Genomic DNA, 21,894 nt, shown 5'->3' on the forward strand with positions numbered 1-21,894 from the left:
ACAGCAGAGTTAAAAAAAAAAAAGCAGTATATAGACAAAAGAAATGGGATAGAAATTTTGGTGGTACCTCATGTTTTTGAAAAAATGCCAAGCCAGGCATGGTGGCACATGACTGTAATCCCAGTCTCTTAGGAGGCTGGGGCAGGAGGATTGCATGTTCAGGGGCAGCCTCAGCAATTTAGTGAGGCCTGAGCAACTTAACAAGATCTTATCTCAAAAAACAAAAAGGGCTGGGGATATAGAACAACAATAACAACAAAAGTGCCAGTGTATGAGGTGACCATTAAAATTCTGAGAATCATCAGTAGAAAGAAAATAATAAAATATATTTCATGTTGGTTAGATCACATGTAAAATTCCGTATATAATTTAACTCAGGACACTTTAATAAAACCACAAACTAGTCTACCCAAAGGAAGTCTTTTTGATTGTTGAGAGGTCTGAAAATAACAATATGTGAACATTTTATAAATAGGGAAATGAAGGTTACTGGAGAAAATATGAACTTTTAAATAAGCAGTGCTAGGAAAAACAATTAACTATCCATTTATTATTTGTTTATTTTATTTTTCACAGGCACATATGCAAAACCTAAAATCCAATCTAATTTATACTTTTAAAAAAGTTTTCCAAAAATAAGACAAAACAAATAATTAAGCTATATTACTAAAGAGTATTTTCTAAGAAACTCTGTATGATTCACCTGATAAAGTCCATGGATACAATGTACTATCAATTCTTATTGGACTAATAGTTGACATTTATTAATCACTAGATATCACATATTCTACTAAATATTTTATGAGCATTGTCTTATATAAATCATACCAACACCCTATAAGATAAGTGCTAATATACCCATTATTATCAATAATAGCAGACAAAATACCTTATTCACAGAAGAATGGGTAAACTGGAATACATTCATATACTGGAATACTGTACAGTAATAAGGAATGAATTAAAACTATGTACATTACCTAGAAGAATCTGAAAAAAACCACTTGAGATTATACAATCCAAAACAAATCAGTTTTCAAAGATCTATCATGCAAATTCCCTTCTATATAAAATTCAAAACCATGCTGAAGAGCAGGGAAGTCAATACATGTCAAGATAAGTAAAAAAGATATGATTGTTGGCCTAGGGTTGTGGCTTGGTGGCAGAGCACTTACCTAGCATACATGAGGCACTGGTTCAATCCCCAGCACCACATTTTAAAATAAATAAATAAATAAATAGGTGTTGTATCCATCTTTAAAAAAAAAAGATATAATGGTATATGATATGTCAAGAGCTTTGTAATGTTTTGAACAACCAATTAAAAAAAGATATAATGGTGATAGGGACACAAAAAACTTCAACGATATTTGGTAATGTTCTATTTCTCAAGGTGAATCTAGTAGATAGATATACAGAAATTATTTATACTTCTCTCCACACAGATATGTCAAGAGCTTTGTAATGTTTTGAACAACCAATTAAAAAAAGATATAATGGTGATAGGGACACAAAAAACTTCAACGATATTTGGTAATGTTCTATTTCTCAAGGTGAATCTAGTAGATAGATATACAGAAATTATTTATACTTCTCTCCACACTTTATGTAAGTGTTCCTATGCATGAAAAGGTTCATACTACAAGAAAAATATTTTTTCTATTAAAAAGAAAGTCATTTTATGTAAGCTATCATAACTCCGTGTTCTTTCTTTCTTTCTTTCTTTCTTTCTTTCTTTAGGTGGTACTGGGGATTGAACCTAGGGCCTTATGCATACAAGGCAAGCACTCTACCAACTGAGCTATATTCCTGATAGTATCATAACTCTGTGTTCTTAATCAGAGAATATACATCTGAAACTAGCCAGATTTCCTCTATATTTCAAGACGTCTACTTTAAGAAAAAAGAAGGTTGATATTTAGTCTTCTGTTCTAAAAATATACTGATACAAGCAAATCAATTCTTATTCTTTCCAAGAAGATAACTTTTTCTGAATAGATGAATTTGGAAATAATCAAAACTTCTTTGGAATTCTAAAAATCAAATTAATCAAATCTTTAAATCTTAACTTTTGAAAAATTAAGACTCCTAACACTTCAGCTCAAGATTAGCAATGACTCAGCTGGAGTCATCAATGCCCAAGTAAGAGATCAATTTCTATTATCATTTTTTTTAAATTTTCTGTTTTCATTACTAGATTTCTCTTATACCTCAGATACATGAGTTGTTCTTCCATGACCAAACAATTCTGCCTTGATTTCTTCTACTTTCCTCCTGTCATCTTCATTTAATTCTGAAATGGAATATCCACACTCACGTGCTAAGTTAAACTTCAGATTCCAGGCTGGGAAGAGAGCATAAAAACCACTTGAGATAATACAATCCAAAAGTGATAATTTTCAGTGATTATAATAGCCCAGAAAATTAGCAAGCTATGCTGTATACACAACTTAATTAATGCCTACCACAATGCTCAGCATATGCTCTCAAATTATATACCCTAATGTTCTTGAAAGAAATAATTTCCTTGAAAAGCCTCATTTCTAAAAAACCATACTCTACAAATATTTCTACAAAGAGTCCACTTCAAATACGGTATTCAATCATTTTTATCCTAATCTTCCTTCCAACCAAAGAAGTCCCCTTTTCCTCCCCTTTTTGCACCTACTACAGTTACAGACACTCGTATGAGAACTAGTATTTTAAAATGGTAAATAAAACTAGAAAGATTTTTTGAGAATCAAAATGTATAAGAACAGTATAGAAAATTAACCTCAAAGGAAGATTCATAGGTAGGTCTGAACTGCATATAACGCACCCCCCAAAAATATTATTCCCATATGTCTTAAAGATTTTTATTTCCTCTTTTAATAGAATTCTACTATTAGATATTAATGGGATTAGTAAATAATTCTCTTTCAAACCTCTAACCCAAGTTTTAGTATGAAATACCTTGATACTTTTTCTTCTAATCTCTGAGATCAGTTCCAAAAATTTTATTAGAAATAGGAAGGAAAAAATGTATGTAGTTTTGGAACACAAAACAATTTAGAGCACAGAAATCTGGAGTTTTTTTTTTTTTTTTTTTTTTTTTTTTGCCTGCCCCCAAGATAAGTTTATTATAATGGGAGAATCAGGAAAAAATAAAAGCTTTAGGAGCTTTGAAACCCAAACTTCCTTCTTAACTCTCTGATATCAAAGTCTACTTTTCCTAAAACCGTAACCTAGACTAGCACTGTTAATGCTATAACTTAGCTACATAATTGGTTAGATGAATCTTTCTAGGTTGCTTGTAGAAAATATAAACATTCTAACAGTTTATAGGAAAAAGAAATTAAGAACTCCAAATATGTAAGGTTAATCAATTTTTATATTTCTCAACTTATCAATGTTTATAAGCCTAAACATGCCTATATGACAAATGACAGCTCTTACCTCGTGCTCGTACCCGACATTCCTCTTCCTCTGCATTTCTAAGTATTTGTTTAGCATGATTTAATGAGGATTCACAATGCAGAAGATTTTTCACACGTGCAGCCAGTGAATCTACACTACCACCATCGTCACTCTCTGACATACCCTGTTCATCTCTGCTATCTATTATGCTTGGATTCGGTGAAGTGTATGGAAAAAAGTTGAGAAGAACATCAGAAACTGATTCCAAAGACTCTGGTAAATTACTCTCCCATGAGCAGGAACCATGTCCATCACTTACATCACTACTTGAATCACTTTTTATGATAGTCATCATAGGGATAATAATTTTGTTCCCAATGGTTCTACTATAGCGTTCAGGTTCAGACCTCATTGCAGATTTGGCTGCTTCATATTGCCTAAGAGTTTCACCTAATGCCATTCTGGTTTTGCTTTCCGCTTCCTGTAGAGGACTTCTAATTGTAGTTGATCTAATAAACTCCCAATTTTCAATGCCTCTCTGGCATTTCAAATTCGTTTGTGTGCCAATATCTTTCTGTATGCTTCTATTGCTTGGGCTTTCCTCCTCTATATATGGTTGTCTATGAAGGAAATCACCATCAGATACATCAGTTGTGGGGGGTTCTTTGAAGCAAACCACCTTCTTAGATCGTATAAATGAAATATCACTAACATCTCTGAAAGGGACAAGGGGAGCAGGAAAATTGCATCGTTTCAGTGCTATATTTTCTGCCTCCATTAAAAGTGTCCGAATTTCTTTAAGAGTTTTGGAACTATTATATGTATCCTGGATTTCCTCTGAACCATTATCTTCAAAACCTATAGATTCAGGCTTAATTATTACAAGTCCATCATTAGCTTGAGAATTTAATGGCATATGTTTTGAGAAAGCACTTGAATCAGAAGAATCCAAATTATCTATTAGTCTTTGGACATGTTCTGAAACAAGTTTGTCCTTTTCATCAGGTGAATAAGTACCAGGGGAAATTATCGATAACCCAGGAATTTGATCAGATTGCCCAAGACCACTCGAGACCTTCAGATCATCTTCAGTTAGATGTCTACACGGCAAATCCTTTTCATAGAAAATATTCAATTTTCCTCTGTATGAAAAGGAACTAGGAGGAGCTGTTGGTAACTCTGTTTTCTGGTCAGCTGGTTCAGGAACAGTCGAAACCTTTAGCGCATCTTCAGTTTGATATCTGTCTAGCAATTCCCGTAGATACAAATTATTAGATTTTTCTTTCTGTAAATAAGAACCACAGAGAGTTATTGGTGCCCCAGTATTTACATCAGTTGGCTCGGGGACAGTTGAAATCTTTAGAATATCTTCACTTTGATCTCTATCTGGCAACTGCTGTTGGAAAAAAACATGAGGTTTTACTCTTTCAGAATAGGAACTACGAAAAACTGTCAGTAATGGAGTCTCCTGGTCATCTGGTCCAATCACAGTTGAAATCCTGGGCTTCTCTCTCTTTAAATGGAAACTATGGGTAACTGTTGGTAACTCTGTCTTCTGGTTGTCCGGTAGATTCACAGTTGAAACCTTGAGTTTCTCTTGATGAGAGTAGGAACTCGATGGTACTGCAGGTATCCTATTCTTCTGGTCACCTAATCCAGAAACAGTTGAAGCCTTCAGAGATTCTTCAGTTAGATCACTATCAGGAAAGGACTGTTGAGAAAAATCACTAGGCTTCTCTCTATGGAAGTAGGAACTAGAGGGTGTTCCAGCCCTCTGCTCTACTGGAACAGAAACAGATGAAACTTTCGAAGCCTCTTCAGTGAGATGGCTCTCTGGCAACTCCTGTGGAGAGAACACACTGGGCTTCTCTCTATGTGAGTAGTAACTTAAAGGCATTGTTGATATTCCAGTCTCCTGGTCATCTGGTTCAGGAAGAACAAGAACGTCTAAAGCTTCTTTGGAAATATTTGGCAACTCCTGCTTATGAAAACTACTGGAGTAGGAACTAGAGGATACTGTTTGTATTCCAGTCTTCTGGTCAGCAAGTCCAGGAACCTTTACTGTTTTCAAAGTGACCTGAGTAAGATCTGGCAATTCCTGCTGTAAAGAAACGATGGATTGTTCTCCCTGTGAATAGGGAGTAGAGGTTATTGTGTGTATTCCAGTCTTATAGTCAGCTGGTTCAGGATCCTCTAAAACTTCCAAAGTATCTTCAGGAATATCTGTCAACTCCTGCTGGTAAGAAATAATGGGCTTTTCTCCATGTAAATAGCGGGTAAAGGGCACAATGTGTATCCTAGTATTCTGATCAGAAACTCCAGGAACACCTAAAATGTTCAAATCATCTTCAGTACGACGTGCTAACTCTTGTTGGTAGGAAATAACAGTCTGATCTATAGGTGAGTAGGAAGGAGAGATTTCAGTAGGTATTGTGGTATCTACTAGTTCAGAAATAACTGAAAGTTTCAGATTTTCTTCACTTCGCTGACTATCCGGCAGGACTTGGTGGTAGAGAACAATAGGCTCCTCTCCAAACGAGTAGGGGGAAGTGGAGGATACACTCAGATTCCCAGCCTGCAAGTCAGCTGGTTCAGGAGAGGATAAAACTTTCAAAGCCTCTTTAGGTAGATAACTATCTGTCAAGGCCCTTTGGTAGAAAATAACAGGCTTCTCCTCAAGTGAATAGGAACTTGAAGATAATGTTGGTGTCACTATATTCTGGTCAGCTGGTCCAGGAGCAGTCAGAGACTCTTCAGGTATATGACTGCTTGGCAAGGACTGTTGGTAGAAAATGCCAAGCTTATCTCTTTGTGAGTAGGAAGGAGGGATTACGGTTGGTATGCCAGTCTTCTGGTCTGTTCCAGGAGTAGCTGAAACTTTGAGAGCCTCTTCAGGTAGATGACTATCTGGCAGGTTCTGTTGGTAGAAAATAATAGGTTTTTCTCTATGCAAGTAGAAAGTAGTTGGTCCTATTGGTATCCCAGTCTTATGATCATCTAGTCCAGGAACAAATGAAACTTTCTGAGCCTCTTCATTTAGATGATTATTTGATAACATCTGCCGATAGAAAATATTGGATGTCTCTCTCTGTGAGTAGGAAGTAGAGGTTAGTATTGGTATCCCAGTCATCTGGTCAGCTGATCCAGGAATAGCTGAAATTTTCAGAGGCTCTTTAGTTGGATAACTATCTGACAAGGCCTGCTGATAAATAACACCAGGCTTCTCTCTCTGAGAGTAAGAACTAGAGTATACTTTTGTTGTCATAGTCTTCTGGTCAGCTAGTCCTGGAATAGCTGAAACTTTCACAGTCTCTTCAGTTACGTGACTATCTGGTAACTCTTGCCGGTAAAAAGTACCAGGCTTCACTCCATGTGAGTAGGAAGTAGAGCGGACTGCTGTTTCAACCTTTTGGTCAGCAGACCTAGGAAAAGTTGACACTTTCAGAGCTTGATCAGTTACGTGACTTTCTGGCAAGGCCTGACGATATAAAGCATAAGATTTATCTCCATGTGGGTAGGAAGCAGAGGACACTGTGGTTATCCCAGTCTTCTTGTCAGCTGGTCCAAGAGCAGATGAAAGAAACTCTTCAGCTAAATGACTCTCTGGCAACTCTTGTTGGTAGAGAATAATAGCAGGTTCCCCTCTATATGAGTAGGAAGGAGAAGTTATAGTAGGTATACTAATCTTCTGGTCATCTGCTCCAGGAGCAAGAGAAACATTCAGAGTTTCTGCAGGTATATGACTACCTGGCAAAACCTCTTGGTAGAAAACACCAGGCTTATTTCTTGGTGAATAGGAAGTAGAAGTTAGAGTTGGTATCCTGGTCTTCTGGTTATCTGGTCCAGGAACAGATGAAACTCTCAGAGCCTCTTGACCACCTGGCAAGGATTGTTGGTAGACAACACCAGGCTTACCTTTTGGTGAGAAGGAAACAGAGGATACAGGTGGTATGCCAGTCTTCTGGCCAGCTGGTCTCAGAACAGCTGAAGCTTTAAGACCCTCTATAGGTATCTGACCTCTTGGCAAGGCCTGTTGGAAGAAAACATCAGGCTGATCCCTTGGTGAGTAGGAAGGAGAGGTTGCAGGTGTTATGCCAGTCTTCTGGCCAGCTGCTCCAGGAACAGCTGAAACTTTCTGAGTCTCTATAGGTATCTGACCACCTGGCAAACCTTGTTGGTAGAAAACACCAGGCCGGTCACTTTGTGAATAAGGAACAGAGGTTGCAGGTGGTATGCCAGTCTTCTGGCCAGCTGGTCCAGGAGCAGATGGAACTTTCAAAGCCTCTGCAGGTATCTGACCACCTAGCAAGGCCTTTTGGTGGAAAACATCAGGCTTATCACTTGGTGAATAGGAAGGAGAGGTTGCAGGTGGTATGCCAGTCTTCTGGCCAGTTGGTCCAGAAGCAGATGAAACCTTCAGAGCCTCTGCAGCTGTGTGACCACCTGGCAAGGCCTGCTGGGAGAAAACACCAGGCTGGTCTCCTTGTGAGTAGGTAGCAGAGGTTGCAGGTGATATTCCAGTCTTCTGGTCAGCTGGTTCAGGAGCAGCTGAAACTTTCAGAGCCTCTATAGGTATATGACCATCCGGCAAGGCCTTTTGGTAGAAAACATCAGGCTCATCTCTTGGTGAGTAGGAAGGAGAGGTAACAGGTGGTATGCCAGTCTTCTGGCCAGCTGGTCCAGAAGCAGCTAAAACTTTCAGAGCCTCTGCAGCTGTCTGACCACCTGGCAAGGCCTGCTTGGAGAAAACACCAGGCTGGTCTTTTTCTGAGTAGGGAACAGAGGTTGCAGGTGTTATGCCAATCTTCTGCTCAGTTGGTCCAGGTGCAGCTGACAGGGCCTCTGCAGGTATCTGAACACCCGGCAAGGCCTTTTGGTAGGAAACATCAGGCTTCTCTCTTTGTAAGTCAGAGGGTAACGTTACAGCTGGTAACCCAGTCTTCTGCTCATCTTTTCCAGGAATAGCTGAAATTTTCTGAATCTCTGCAGATATCTGCCCACCTGGCAAGGCATGTTGGTAGAAAACACCAGGCTGGTCTCTTTGTGAGTAGGGAACAGAGGTAACAGGTGGTATGCCTGTCTTCTGTCCAGCTGGTCCAGGAGCAGCTGAAAGTTTTGGAGTCTCTGCAGCTATCTGACCACTAGGTAAGGCCTTTTGGTAGAAAATATCAGGCTCATCTCTTGGTGAGTAGGAAGGAGAGGTTACAGGTGGTTTGGCAGTCTTCTGGCCAGCTGGTCCAGAAGTAGCTGAAACTTTCAAAGCCTCTGCAGGTATCTGACCACCTGGCAAGGCCTGCTGGTAGGAAATACCAGGCTTCTCTCTTTGTAAGTCAGAGGGTAATGTTACAGCTGGTAACCCAGTCTTCTGCTCATCTTTTCCAGGAATAGCTGAAATTTTCTGAATCTCTACAGGTGTCTGCCTACCTGGCAAGGCATGTTGGTAGAAAACACCAGGCTGGTCTCTTTGTGAGTATGGATCAGAGGTAACAGGTGGTATTCCAGTCTTCTGGCCAGCTGGTCCAGGAGCAGCTGAAACTTTCGGAGCCTCTGCAGATATCTGACCACCCGGCAAGGCCTGGTGGTAGAAAATACTAGGCTTGTCTCTTTGTGAGTAGGGAACAGAGGTTACAGATGTTATGCCAGTCTTCTGGTCAGCTGATACAGAAGTACCTGAAACTTTCAAGACCTCTGCAGGTATATGACCACCTGGCACAGACTGTTGGAAGAAAACATCAGGCTTGTCTCTTGGTGAATAGGAAAGAGAGGCTGCAGGTGGTATACCAGTCTTGTGGCCAGCTGGTCCAGGGACAGATGAAATTTTCAAGGCCTCTGTAGGTATCTGACCCCCTGGTAAGGCCTGTCGGTAGTAAACATCAGGCTCATCTCTTTGTGAGTAGGGAACAGAGGTAACAGGTGGTATGCCAGTCTTCTGGCCAGCTGGTCCAGGAGCAGTTGAAACTTTCAGGGCCTCTGTAGGTATCTGACCTCCTGGCAAAGTCTGCTGGTAGAAAACATCAGGCTTATCTCTTGGTGAATAGGAAGGAGAGGTTGCAGGTGATATGTCAGTCTTCTGGTCAGCTAGTCCAGGAGCAACTGAAACTTCCAGAGCCTCTGTAGGATTCTGACCACCTGGCAAGGCCTTTTGGTGGAAAACATCAGGCTTATTTCTTGGTGAATAGGAAGGAGAGGTTGCAGGTGGTATGCCAATCTTCTGGCCAGCTGATCCAAGAGCAGCTGAAACTTTCAGAGCCTCTGCAACTATGTGACCACTTGGCAAGGCTTGCTGGGAGAAAACACCAGGCTTGTCTCTTTGTGAGTAGGTAGCAGAGGGTGCAAGTGGTATGCTAGTCTTCTGATCACCTGGTTCAGGGGTAGCTGAGACTCTCAGGGCATCTGCAGTTATCTGATCACCTGGCAAGGCATGTTGGTAGAAAACACCAGGCTTCTCTCTTTGTAAGTCAGAGGGTGACAATACACTTGGTAACCCAGTCTTCAGGTCATCTGTTCCAGGAATAGCTGAAAATTTCTGAACCTCTGCCGGTATTTGACCACCTGGCAAGGCCTGCTGGTAGAAAATATTAGGCTTTTCTTTTGGTGAATAGGAAGGAGAGGTTGCAGGTGGTATGCCAGTCTTCTGGCCAGCTGGTCCCAGAGCAACTGAATCTTTCAAATCCTCTGCAGGTATCTGACCACCTGTCAAGGCCTGTTGGTAAAAAACACCAGGCTGGTCTCTTTGTGAGTAAGGAACAGAGGTAACAGGTGGTATGCCAGTCTTCTGGCCAGCTGGTCCAGGAGCAGCTGAAACTTTCAGAGCATCTGAAAGTATCTGACCACCTGGCAAGGCCTGTCGGTAGAAAACACCAGGCTGGTCTCTTTGTGAGTAGGGAACAGAGGTTGCAGTTATGCCAGTCTTCTGGTCAGCTGGTCCAGAAGTAGCTGAAACTTTGAAGGCCTCTACAAGTATCTGACCTCCTGGCAAGACCTTTTCGTAGAAAACACCAGGCTGGTCTCTTTGAGAGTAGGGAACAGAGGTTGCAGGTGGTATGCCAGTCTTCTGGTCAGCTGGTCCAGAAGCAGCTGAAACTGTCAGGGCCTCTGCAGGTTTCTGACCACCTGACAGAGTCTGTTGGTAGAAAACATCAGGCTTGTCTCTTGGTGAATAGGAAGGAGAGGTTGCAGGTAGTATGCCAGTCTTCTGTCCAGCTGGTCCAGGAGCAGATGAATGTTTCAGGGCCTCTACAGGTATCTGATCACCCGGCAAGCCCTGTCGGTATAAAACACCAGGCTGGTCTCTTTGTGAGTAGGGAACAGAGGGTCCAGGTGTTATGCCAGTCTTTTTATGGTCAGCTGGTCCAGAAGCAGCTGAAACTTTCAGGTCCTCTGCAGGTATTTGATCACCCGGCAAAGCCTGTTGGTATAAAACACCAGGCTGGTCTCTTTGTGAGTAGGGAAGAGAGGGTGCAGGTGGTATGCCAGTCTTCTGGTCAGCTGCACCAGGAGCAGCTGAAACTTTCAGGGCCTCTGCGGGTATCTGATCACCTGGCAAGGCCTGTTGGTAGAAAACACCAGGCTGGTCTCTTTTTGAGTAGGGAACAGAGGGTGCAGATATTATGCCAGTCTTTTTCTGGTCAGTTGGTCCAGAAGCAGTTGAAACTTTCAGGTCCTCTGCAGGTATCTGATCACCCAGCAAGCCTTGTTGGTAGAAAACACCAGGCTGGTCTCTTTGTGAGTAGGGAACAGAGGGCACTGATATTATGCCAGTCTTCTTGTCAGCTGGTCCAGAAGCAGCTGAAAGTTTCAGGGCCTCTACAGGTATCTGATCACCTGGCAAGGCCTGTCGGTAGAAAACACCAGGCTTCTCTCTTTTTGAGTAGGGAACAGAGGGTGCAGGTGTTATGCCAGTCTTTTTCTGGTCAGCTGGTCCAGAAGCAGTTGAAACTTTCAGGTCCTCTGCAGGTATCTGATCATCCAGCAAGGCTTGTTGGTAGAAAACACCAGGTTGGTCTATTTGTGAATAGGGAAGAGAGGTTGTAGGTGGTATGCCAGTTTTCTGTCCAGCTGGTCCAGGAACAGCTGAAACTTTCAAAGCCTCTGCAGTTATCTGACCACTCGGCAAGGCCTGTCGGTATGAAACACCAGGCTGGTCTCTTTGTGAGTAGGAAACAGAGGGCATAGATGTTATGCCAGTCTTCTGGTCAGCTGGTCCAGAAGCAGATGAAAGTTTCAGGGCCTCTGCAGGTATCTGATCACCCGGCAAAGCCTGTCGGTATAAAACACCAGGCTGGTCTCTTTGTGAGTAGGGAACAGAGGTTGCAGGTGGTATGCTAGTCTTCTGGCCAGCTGGTCCAGGAGCAGCTGAAAGTTTCAGGGCCTCTGCAGGTATCTGACCACCGGGCAAGGCCTGTCGGTATAAAACACCAGGCTGGTCTCTTTGTGAGTAGGGAACAGAGGGCGCAGATGTTATGCCAGTCTTCTGGTCAGCTGGTCCAGAAGCAGATGAAAGGTTCAGGGCCTCTGAAGGTATCTGATCACCCGGCAAAGCCTGTCGGTATAAAACACCAGGCTGGTCTCTTTGTGAGTAGGGAACAGAGGGTGCAGGTGTTACGACAGTTTTCTGGTCAGCTAGTCTAGAAGCAGCTGGAAGTTTCAGGGCCTCTGCAGGTATCTGATCACCTGGCAAGGCTTGGTGGTAGAAAACACTAGGCTGGTCTCTTTGTGAGTAGGGAACAGAGGGTGCAGGTGGTATGCCAGTCTTCTGGCCTGCTGGTCCAGAAGCAGCTGAAAGTTTCAGTGTCTCTGCAGGTATCTGACCACCCAGCAAGGCTTGGTGGTAGAAAACACTAGGCTGGTCTCTTTGTGAGTAGGGAAAAGAGCTTGCAGGTGGTATGTTAGTCTTCTGGCCAGCTGTTCCAGAAGCAACTGAAAGTTTCAAGGCCTCTGAAGGTATCTGATCACCTGGCAAGGCCTGTCGGTAGAAAACACCAGCCTGGTCTCTTTGTGAGTAGGGAACAGAGGGTGCAGGTGGTATGCCAGTCTTCGGGCCAGCTAGTCCAGAAGCAGCTGAAAGTTTCAGGGCCTCTGCAGGTATCTGTTCCCTCGGCAAGGTCTGTTGGTATAAAACACCAGGCTGGTCTCTTTGTGAGTAGAGAACAGAGGTTGCAGGTGCTATGTCACTCTTCTGTCCAGCTGGTCCAGAAGCAGCTGATAGTTTCAGGGCCTCTGCAGTTATCTGATCACCCGGCAAAGCCTGTCGGTATAAAATAACAGGCTGGTCTCTTTGTGAGTAGGAAAGAGAGGGTTCGGATGTTATGCCAGACTTCTGGCCAGATGGTCCAGAAGCAGCTGAAAGTTTCAGGGCCTGTGCAGGTATCTGATCACCCGGCAAAGCCTGTCGGTATAAAATAACAGGCTGGTCTCTTTGTGAGTAGGAAAGAGAGGGTTCGGATGTTATGCCAGACTTCTGGCCAGATGGTCCAGAAGCAGCTGAAAGTTTCAGGGCCTCTGCAGGTATCTGATCACCCAGCAAAGCCTGTCGGTATAAAACACTAGGCTGGTCTCTTTGTGAGTAGAGAACAGAGGTTGCAGGTGGTATGCCAGTCTTCTGGTCAGCTGGTCCAGGAGCAGCTGAAAGTTTCAGGGCCTCTGCAGGTATCTGACCACCCGGCAAGGCCTGTCGGTATGAAACACCAGGCTGGTCTCTTTGTGGATAGGGAACAGAGGGTGCAGGTGTTATGCCAGTCTTCTTCTGGTCATCTGGTCCAGGAGCAGCTGAAAGTTTCAGGGCCTCTGAAGTTATCTGACCACCTGGCACAGCCTGTTGGTAGAAAACATCAGGCTTGTCTCTTGGTGAATAGGAAGGAGAGGTTGCAGGCGGTATGCCAGTCTTTTGGCCAGCTGGCCCAGGAACAGATGAAAGTTTCAGGGCCTCTGAAGTTATCTGACCACCTGGCACAGCCTGTTGGTAGAAAAAACCAGGCTGGTCTCTTTCTGAGTAGGGAACAGAGGTTGCAGGTGGTATGCCAGTCTTCTGGCCAGCTGGTCCAGAAGCAGCTGAAACTGTCAGGGCCTCTGAAGGTATCTGACCACCTGACACAGTCTGTTGGTAGAAAACATCAGTCCTATCTCTTGGTGAATAGGAAGGAGAAGTTGCAGGTGGTATGCCAGTCTTCTGTCCAGCTGGTCTAGGAGCAGATGAAAGTTTCAGAGCCTCAGCAGGTATCTGATCACCCTGCAAGGCCTGTCGGTATAAAACACCAGGCTGGTCTCTTTGTGAGTAGGGAAGAGAGGGTGCAGGTGTTATGACAGTCTTCTGGCCAGCTGGTCCAGAAGCAGCTGAAACTTTCAAGGCCTCTGCAGGTATCTGACCACCTGACATAGTCTGTTGGTAGAAAATATCAGGCTGATTTCTTGGTGAATAGGAAGGAGAGGTTACAGGTGATATACCTATCTTCTGGCCAGCTGGTCCAGGAGCAGAAGAAATTTTCAGGGCCTCTGCAGTTATCTGACCACCTGGTAGGGCCTCTCGGTAGTAAACACCAGGCTCATCTCTTTGTGAGTAGGGAATAGAGGTTGCAGGTGTTATGCCAGTCTTCTGGACAGCTGGTCCCAGAGCAACTGAATCTTTCAAACCCTCTGCAGGTATCTGACCTCCTGATAAGACCTGCTGGTAGAGAACACCAGGCTGTTCTCTTTGTGAGTAGGGAACAGAGGTAACAGGTGGTATACCAGTCATCTGGCCAGCTGGTCCAGGAGCAGCTGAAATTTTCAGAGCTTCTGAAGGTACCTGACCACCCATCAAGGCCTGTTGGTAGAAAATACCAGCCTTATCTCTTGGTAAGTAGGAAGAAGTTGCAGGTAGTAAGCCAGTCTTCTGGTCAGCTAGTCCAGGAGCAGCTGGAACTTTCAGGGCCTCTGCAGGTATCTGACCACCTGGCATAGCCTGATGGTAGAAAATACCAGTCTTTTCTCTAGGTGAGTGAGAAATGGATGGTACAGTTGGTATGCCAGTGTTCTGGTCATCTGATCCAGGAATACTTGAAACGTTCAGTGCCTCCTCAGTTAGATAACTATCTGGCAAGCCCTGTTGGTATAAAATACTGGGCTTCTCCCTATAAGGGTAGGAAGGAGGAGGTTCTATTGGCATCCCATACTTCTGGTCAGCTGGTTCAGAATTATCTGAGACTTTTAGACTCTCTTCAGTTAGATGACTATGGGTCAATGCCATTTGGATAGGAGCATCAGTGTGTAGACCAATAGTATTCCCTTGTAAAGAACTTATAGCCAACTGAGGTAAGTCCTCAGGGTATAAGGATAAATGAGATTCAATGTCTGAATCTTCAGTAGTGGTAGTGATACCCAATTTCAACTTGGATTGAGTTATTTCAGGTATGCTTCCTTCAGAAGAGTCTCCTAAAGAAATAGATTTGTTAATATTATAAATTTTGTCAATAAAAAAAAAAGAAATCAAACAAGCCTCACCTCCTTGGGCCTCTAAACTTTTAGAAATGAAATCTATGGCTGGGCGCTAAGCAACTCAGTGAGACCCTGTCCCTAAATAGAAATACAAAATAGGGCTGGGGATGTGGATCTGTGGTCCAGTGCCCAAGTTCAATCCCTGGTACCAAAAAAAGAAATAAAAAGAATCCTGTGGAAATAATCATCAAAGGAAACAAATGTCCATGAAGACACTAATTACAAAGCAAACTAAAGTGAAAATTATCAACAATAGAGTAATAGTAATATCAACTTAATGAAATACTTTATAGATCTTAAAAAATTTATTTAAAGAGTTTTCAATAGGACAGCAAAATACCATTGGGTCTGGGATTTGATTTCAATCTGCTTGCAATCTAATAGTCTGTTGTTGTGTCATGAATGCTGACAGAAAACATAAGTTCTTTGTCAGGGAAATTTCTTTTATTATTAGCTTATTTTCAAGGGCTCCTCTCAGCCTCAAGTGCCACAGGGGCAATGCAATACAGATGCTATGCATGCAGTGAGTTTGACCAACTCCTTATATATTACATATATTTTACATGGAAAGAGAGATCTATATAGACATTGTTTTCTTTTCGTTTTGGGTATTGAATCCAGCGGCACTTGACCACTGAGCCACATCCCCAACCCTTTTTTATATTTTATTTAGAGATGGGGTCTGGCTCAGTTGCTTAGGCCCTCACTAAGTTTCTGAGGCTGGCTTTGAACTTCCAATCCTCCTGATTCAGCCTCTGGAGCTGCTGGGATTATAGGCATGTACCATGGTGACTGGCATGTTTTTTATTAAGTATATGAAACTGTATAAGACTAAAGGTACACTAAGAAGTTTGAACTTAATTCTATAGGCATGGGGAACTGTTGACCACTTTGATAAGAACTATAATGTATCAATACAGATTCAAGGCAGATAAAAAGGGAATAAGAGTGTTTAAACAGAACAACCCATCAGAACTTTCTGCAATAATACAAATGTTCTGTATTTTCACTACTAGAGTAAATCTAAATCAAAGTAGTTCTAAATAGCAGTGTAAATGAATGACTACAACACAATAAAAGGATTTAACAAGTTGTATATTAATTCATTTATTCATTCAAAAAAATATGAATCCTTATGATGTGCCAGACATCATCCTAGATAAAGGTAAATACAATAATAAAAAAAAACAGACAATTCCTACTTCACAGAGTTTCCATCCTAAGAGGAGGAGGCAAAATACGGTATGTTAGATATAATATGGTTGCTATACACAGCACACATTACCTATCTTTTACATACAGCAAAACTGAGTTTCCAAGGTAATTATACCACAGTGCTTCTCAATGTGAGTTATCTTGTTAACTTGCAGGCTCTGATTCGGCAGATTTAATGAGATCTGAAATTCTCCATTTTTACATGTTCTCTTGTGATACTCAATGCAATATATTGGTCCTTAGACCACATGTTGAATAGTGAAGATATATAATTTTTCTAGAGTTCTAACACAAATGACAAAAACTAGTACCTTAACCCTTCAATTCTAACTCTGAGTTCTGAACTCTTTTCACTACAACTGACTGCCCTTCCTAAAAGGCCTCTGGTGAGCTTCAAAGTAGCTAAATACAGAAGAAGATGAGTTGAGGCATGAATCGTAGAATTAGAAGTACCAACTATACAGAAAAACTGAAAGCAAAAGAAAATATGTAAAAACTGCACTGCAACCTGAGAAGTAATATGGGTTATGAATATTTTGTGAGGAAATAAAATAGGCCCAAGTCAAGAAAAAAAAAACAAAACAGATTAATAACACAAAATCTTTTTATTCCAAACAACTTCCTAATTTTTTGACTTTACATTTCTTTGATCATTACAAATTATCAGTGATATCATGAAGGGAACAAATGAGTTAAGAAACAGCCAAGGAATTAAAATACAGAACCCAGATTCTTGAAAGATATAACAGTTTATATAAGATAGCAATACCTTAAGTAGAAATACCTTACGAGGAAGAAAAAGGTTAGTAAAGAAAACCTGAATAATTGGAGTAAGCTGCTAAAAGTAAAAACCAGGAAGGATCCCCCCCCCCCGCCTAAAAAAAAAAAACTAAGAATAAAAGGATAAAAAAAAACACGTTGGGCAAAGATGGGGCATAAAGGGTGGGGAAAGGAAATGTTACAAACAGAGCAAACAGTATCTGCAAGGTTGAGGAGACAAGAGGGTTTAGCATGAGGAAATGACAGTAGTTCAATATGATTAAAAAGGCAAGTAAGGGTAAAGCTAAAGATATGCGCAGGGACCTTTTACAACATATCAAGGAGTTTTTAAATTATCCCAAGGAATTTATAATTCGTCCTGAGGTAAAACAAGGGTTTCAAACTAAAAGTAACACTATCAAGTCTGCCTTGTAAAAAAAGACTATTCTGGCTTTTATAAAAAAATAGAATGGCAGAAAAGATGACCTGTTTTCTATTACTAACGCAGTAATCCCAAAAAGAGAAATTGAGAGTATAATAATTAGAATCAACAGTATTGGGTAACTGAAGAAGGATGAAGTTGAAAAAATACAAATTTCTGACTTGGCTTAGCAGACCTTCACACAATTAGAAGAAATACTGAAGGAAGATTAGGTTTGAAGAGATGATGATTTGTCCAGTGTTTGAAGTTCTGAAGTTAAGGTGCCTCTGAGACAACCAAATGAAGATATTCCATAGACAATCAGATAGAAATATCTGGAGTACAAGACACATCTAGATGGGAGTCCTACATCTGGTACTATAGAAAGTAACTGAAGCCTTAAGTATAGATAACATCTCAAAATTAAGATCACTTTTTGCACAAAGCATTATTTCCCACCATGTTTCTATCTGCTTCTGTAAACAAGCTAAAGACAATCAGTACTGTACCACAATAACTGATGCTTTTAGAAAAATAATCATTAAAACTTCCCTGCCTTTAGTATGTACCATGATTTGTATTCGGCATTAATTGAAATGAAATATGATGTTCTGAGGGAGGGAAAAAAATTTTTTTAAATTTCTTAGTTGTCAATGGACCTTTATTTTATGTATTTATATGTGATGCTGAGAATCGAACCCAGTGCCTCACACATGCTGGCAAGAGTTCTACCACTGAGCTACAACCCCAGCCCATGAAGAAGAAAATTTTTATAAATAGTGGTGTGCTATATTTATGAAAAGTAAGAGGGACATTTAAATTTTTTTAAAAGGAGGGGGGAGAACAATATGGAAATGAAATAATCAAATACTCTTAAGCTAAGCCTGAAATTACAACTAGAATGTAAAAAGACTGAGAAGAAAGGAAACGTCATCCCAGGAAAGGGAAAACCAGAAGTAAAATATCAAAAGAACAAACACAACTCTACAGGTAGGAAGGTAAATGCAAACAACAACAAAATGCCTTGCCTGGTACCAAAATGTACAGGAAAGAAAATGAAGATTGAATAAATAGAAAGTCTTGGTAATCAATCAGATAGAGTTGAGATCTGACATGGAGAAAGGAGAACATATCATCAATATTCAAGGAGTTGAGTTTATAGAAGATAAAAGATAGTATGAATGAAATGAGTGGCCCGAGATGGCAGCACAGGCTACCAGGCTCTCACTCTCGTTCATTCTATGTGTCTTGCATAATTTCCCTTTCAAAATTGGGATACCTAATATTGAGGCAGCCTTAGAAGGTAGTGAGAATTAAATCTGTCAAAAAAATTTTTGATTAAAAACATAAAGGGTTTGATAAAAACATAGGGTAGAACCAAAACCTATAAAACAATATATAAATATATACATATAAATCTCTATATCCACCAGCCTTCCTGAAACCACCTTGCTGAGGGTAAAGTGATTTTCTCTCTACTGCTTGTAGCCCTCTTCTTGTTTTTAAAATAACTTCAAATAAACAAAAAACACAATAATAGCTCTCTGACTTGCCTAACACATGTAAGACCACAAATTTGATCCCTAGCACAGAAAAGGAGGAGGGGGGGGGGTGGATAATAAAGCTCTGATTTTAAATGTTCTCATCTTAATGTGAGGTGAGAAATGTTAGTTAGCTTGATTTAATTATTGCAATGTCTACATGTATCAAAACATCACCTTGAACCCCATAAATACATATAATTTTTATGTTGAAATTAAAAATTAACTTTTAAAATGCTTTTTTAAAAGATGAAATCTGTAATATTTAAGATAGGATAGACAAGTAGACCAATGTAACTGAAAAAAAGAGCCCCGAAAGAAACAAACAAAATGTGATATTGAAGTAGAAAAGCAGCTCTGGAGGTAGACTGCTTGGGTTCATGACTGGCATCCCACCACTTTACTATGTATGGGTCCTTGGGCAAGTCATTTAACTTCTCTAAGTCTCATTTTGTTCAACGATCAAATAGAATAATAGCAGTAGACATCACCAAAAGTATAGCTATAAAATTAATTTATAATTATATTAACATAAATTTTATACAATAAGTAAATGCTTAGCAAAGTAAGCAAGTAATAAATGTTAGCTATTATTATCACTCTGTGATTGGGCTGCATATTTTAGAAAAATTAGCAAAGTTTCATGGCATAGGTGTGCACGTTCTATGACTTAAGACTCCAGGGCTTATTCCAAATTGCTAAGGGCTTTACCTTGAATCTCATACCCATGGCCCCATCTGGTAATTTCTATCTATAGTCAAAGATTATTCAAAGATAATGTAGTATTATATTAAAAATTAAGAAATCCAAGCAAAAAATATGAGAATGAGCTGTTCAGCAAGACTATAGTTTACAAAATTAATATAAAAAATTCAATTTTACTTCTACATACCAGCAATGAATTCTCCAAAAGTGACATTAACATTCTTATGTGTAATATCATTAAGAAGATTTAAATTTAAAATTAACAAAAAGTACAAGACTTATAAGCTGAAAACTACAAAATATTGTTGAAATGAAAAAGACCACAGTAAAAGGATAGAAACACTATGCGTATGAACATTTGATATTAAGATAGTAAAATTCTCAAAAGGGGGCCAGGGCTGTAGCTCAGTGGCAGAGCACTTGCCATTCCTGTGAGGCACTAGGTTCGATTCGCAGCATCACAAAAAATTAATAAATAAAATAAAGGCATGCTATCCATTTACAACTACAAAAAAAAATTTAAATAAGTTACAGATTCAACACACTATGGTATATGCTGCAACAATACACAATATGCAAGGTGAATTAAGTCAGTCACAAAGAGACTTGGTTCCACTTATTACAGTAGTCAAATTCACAGAGACAGAAAGGAGAATGGTGGTTATCAGGGACCGGGAAGAGCAAAGAATGGGGAATTACTGTTTAACACGTACAGTTTCAGTTTCATAAAATGAAGAGTTTTGTCGATGTATGGTAGTGATAATCAAGCAATTTTAATGTAATGAATACTACGGAACTGTATACATAAAAAATGTTTAAGGGAAGAAGATGGCGGGCTAGAGGAAGGATATATTTCTTGTCTCTCTGTGACCCTGGATTCAAGCAATGGGAATACTACTTGAATGTGAAGTGGGTGAAAGAGGGATTTCATCGTTCATTCTGAACGGTCAGAATGCCTAAGAGACTTAGAAATTTGGGTACATTAAATAAAGATAAAAGATAACATAGAAGCCAATCTGGTACCAGTAGCCATGCAAATGCAGCACAGAAGGAGGGAAAATGCTGAGAAATACAATGGACAGATTTATTGGCAACATCCTGAGATCATAGAGGCAACCTGCCCTAGGTTGGTCCAGAGGCTGTACTCCAGTATATAATCATATGCAAAGGGCAGCCCATGTTCCCAACTATATGTGGAAAGCTGATGCAGAAGCCATCCGGGACGACCACTGCAGCAATTGGAAGATCTGAAATGGGTCCATACAGGTCCTGGCAGGCACTTATCATATGATGTAGACTGTGCTTAACAAAGCAAGAGTAAAATAAGCACAGAGTCTTGCCTCCAGGTGAATACAAGTGAGAGAGGTACGTCTACAGGCTCACAGAAGCAGATGAAGGGGGTCAGAAATCTAGTTAAGCTTGGCACTAAGACCAGCAGCCTGGAAAAGAAGGGTCCATGGGCAGCAGAGCAAACAAAGGAGTGGCTCCCCCACTCCATAAGTGGAACCTAGGGAGACTCCTAAGGAAACTGCCCAGCCCTAGAGGTTAGATTAGAGCCCTAATCTATCCAGAGCAGTCACCACCCAGCAAAGACCCTAAGACCTTACTAAACCTAAGTGCCACCTTTAGGAACTCCACCTCTGGAAAATCCTCTCAGAGAACTCTACAGCACCCCCACCCTGGGAGCACATCATACTGGTCAGTGTAGACAAAACTCGAACTGACAGTACTTCCCATCCCACCATATCTCATACTGCTGAGAAGTGAAACTAAGAATTTTTCAACTCCAGCTGGCAACATGGGAAGAAACACAAAAAGAGGAAGGGTTTAACAACGCACAGCCCTTTTCTTGTGCTCAGCACATACATCCAGAAAAAAACAGAAAAGACAGACAGTTGGGCACAGACAGTGAACATATATTCTCACTGACTATTTTGATCACCTAAGTGGAAATAAATCTAGAATTTTTCATTAAGAATCTCATTTTCCTTTATTTATTTATGTGCATTTGTGTGAATAATTCATGAACATTTATACATATACATATCTGTTTCCTTTTTCTCATCTGTAGCATTTTTTAATGTAGTTATTTTTCCTTGTCTTTTGAGGATAAGGAGTTTTTATTAGTACACTTTGGTTTAGTTTTATAATGTTTTTCATTTGTCGGTTTCTCTTGTTTCTTTTCTTCTCTCACTTCTTTATTTTCACTAATAGCCAAATTCTATTGCTCTCTCTTGCATTCTCCCTTTAATTTTTTACTTCTATTTTTTCTTATTCTCCCTCATAACCATCATATCCTAAATCTCTTCTGCATTCTCTGTGTTTACAATTTCTTTTGAAATTGTAAACTCTTTTCTACCCACCTGGCTCATTTTCTTTCCTCTT

At 40.6% G+C, this 21,894-nt stretch overlaps 1 protein-coding gene across 1 annotated transcript in view; it reads right to left on the reverse strand.

Annotated features, from left to right (window-relative positions):
* The window catches only part of ALMS1 (ALMS1 centrosome and basal body associated protein), a 225,046-nt gene that overhangs the window by 111,158 nt on the left and 91,994 nt on the right, over positions 1-21,894 (reverse strand). The window contains exons 9-10 of the mRNA XM_081264701.1: positions 3,436-14,805; positions 2,211-2,344 (exon numbers count right to left, since the gene is read on the reverse strand). Coding sequence (XP_081120827.1) covers positions 2,211-2,344; positions 3,436-14,805 — 11,504 coding nt within the window. The remainder of the gene's footprint in view (positions 1-2,210; positions 2,345-3,435; positions 14,806-21,894) is intronic.

This window comes from Spermophilus citellus, assembly GCF_964194105.1.
Source record: "Spermophilus citellus genome assembly, chromosome: 13".
Classification (NCBI taxonomy): domain Eukaryota; kingdom Metazoa; phylum Chordata; class Mammalia; order Rodentia; family Sciuridae; genus Spermophilus; species Spermophilus citellus.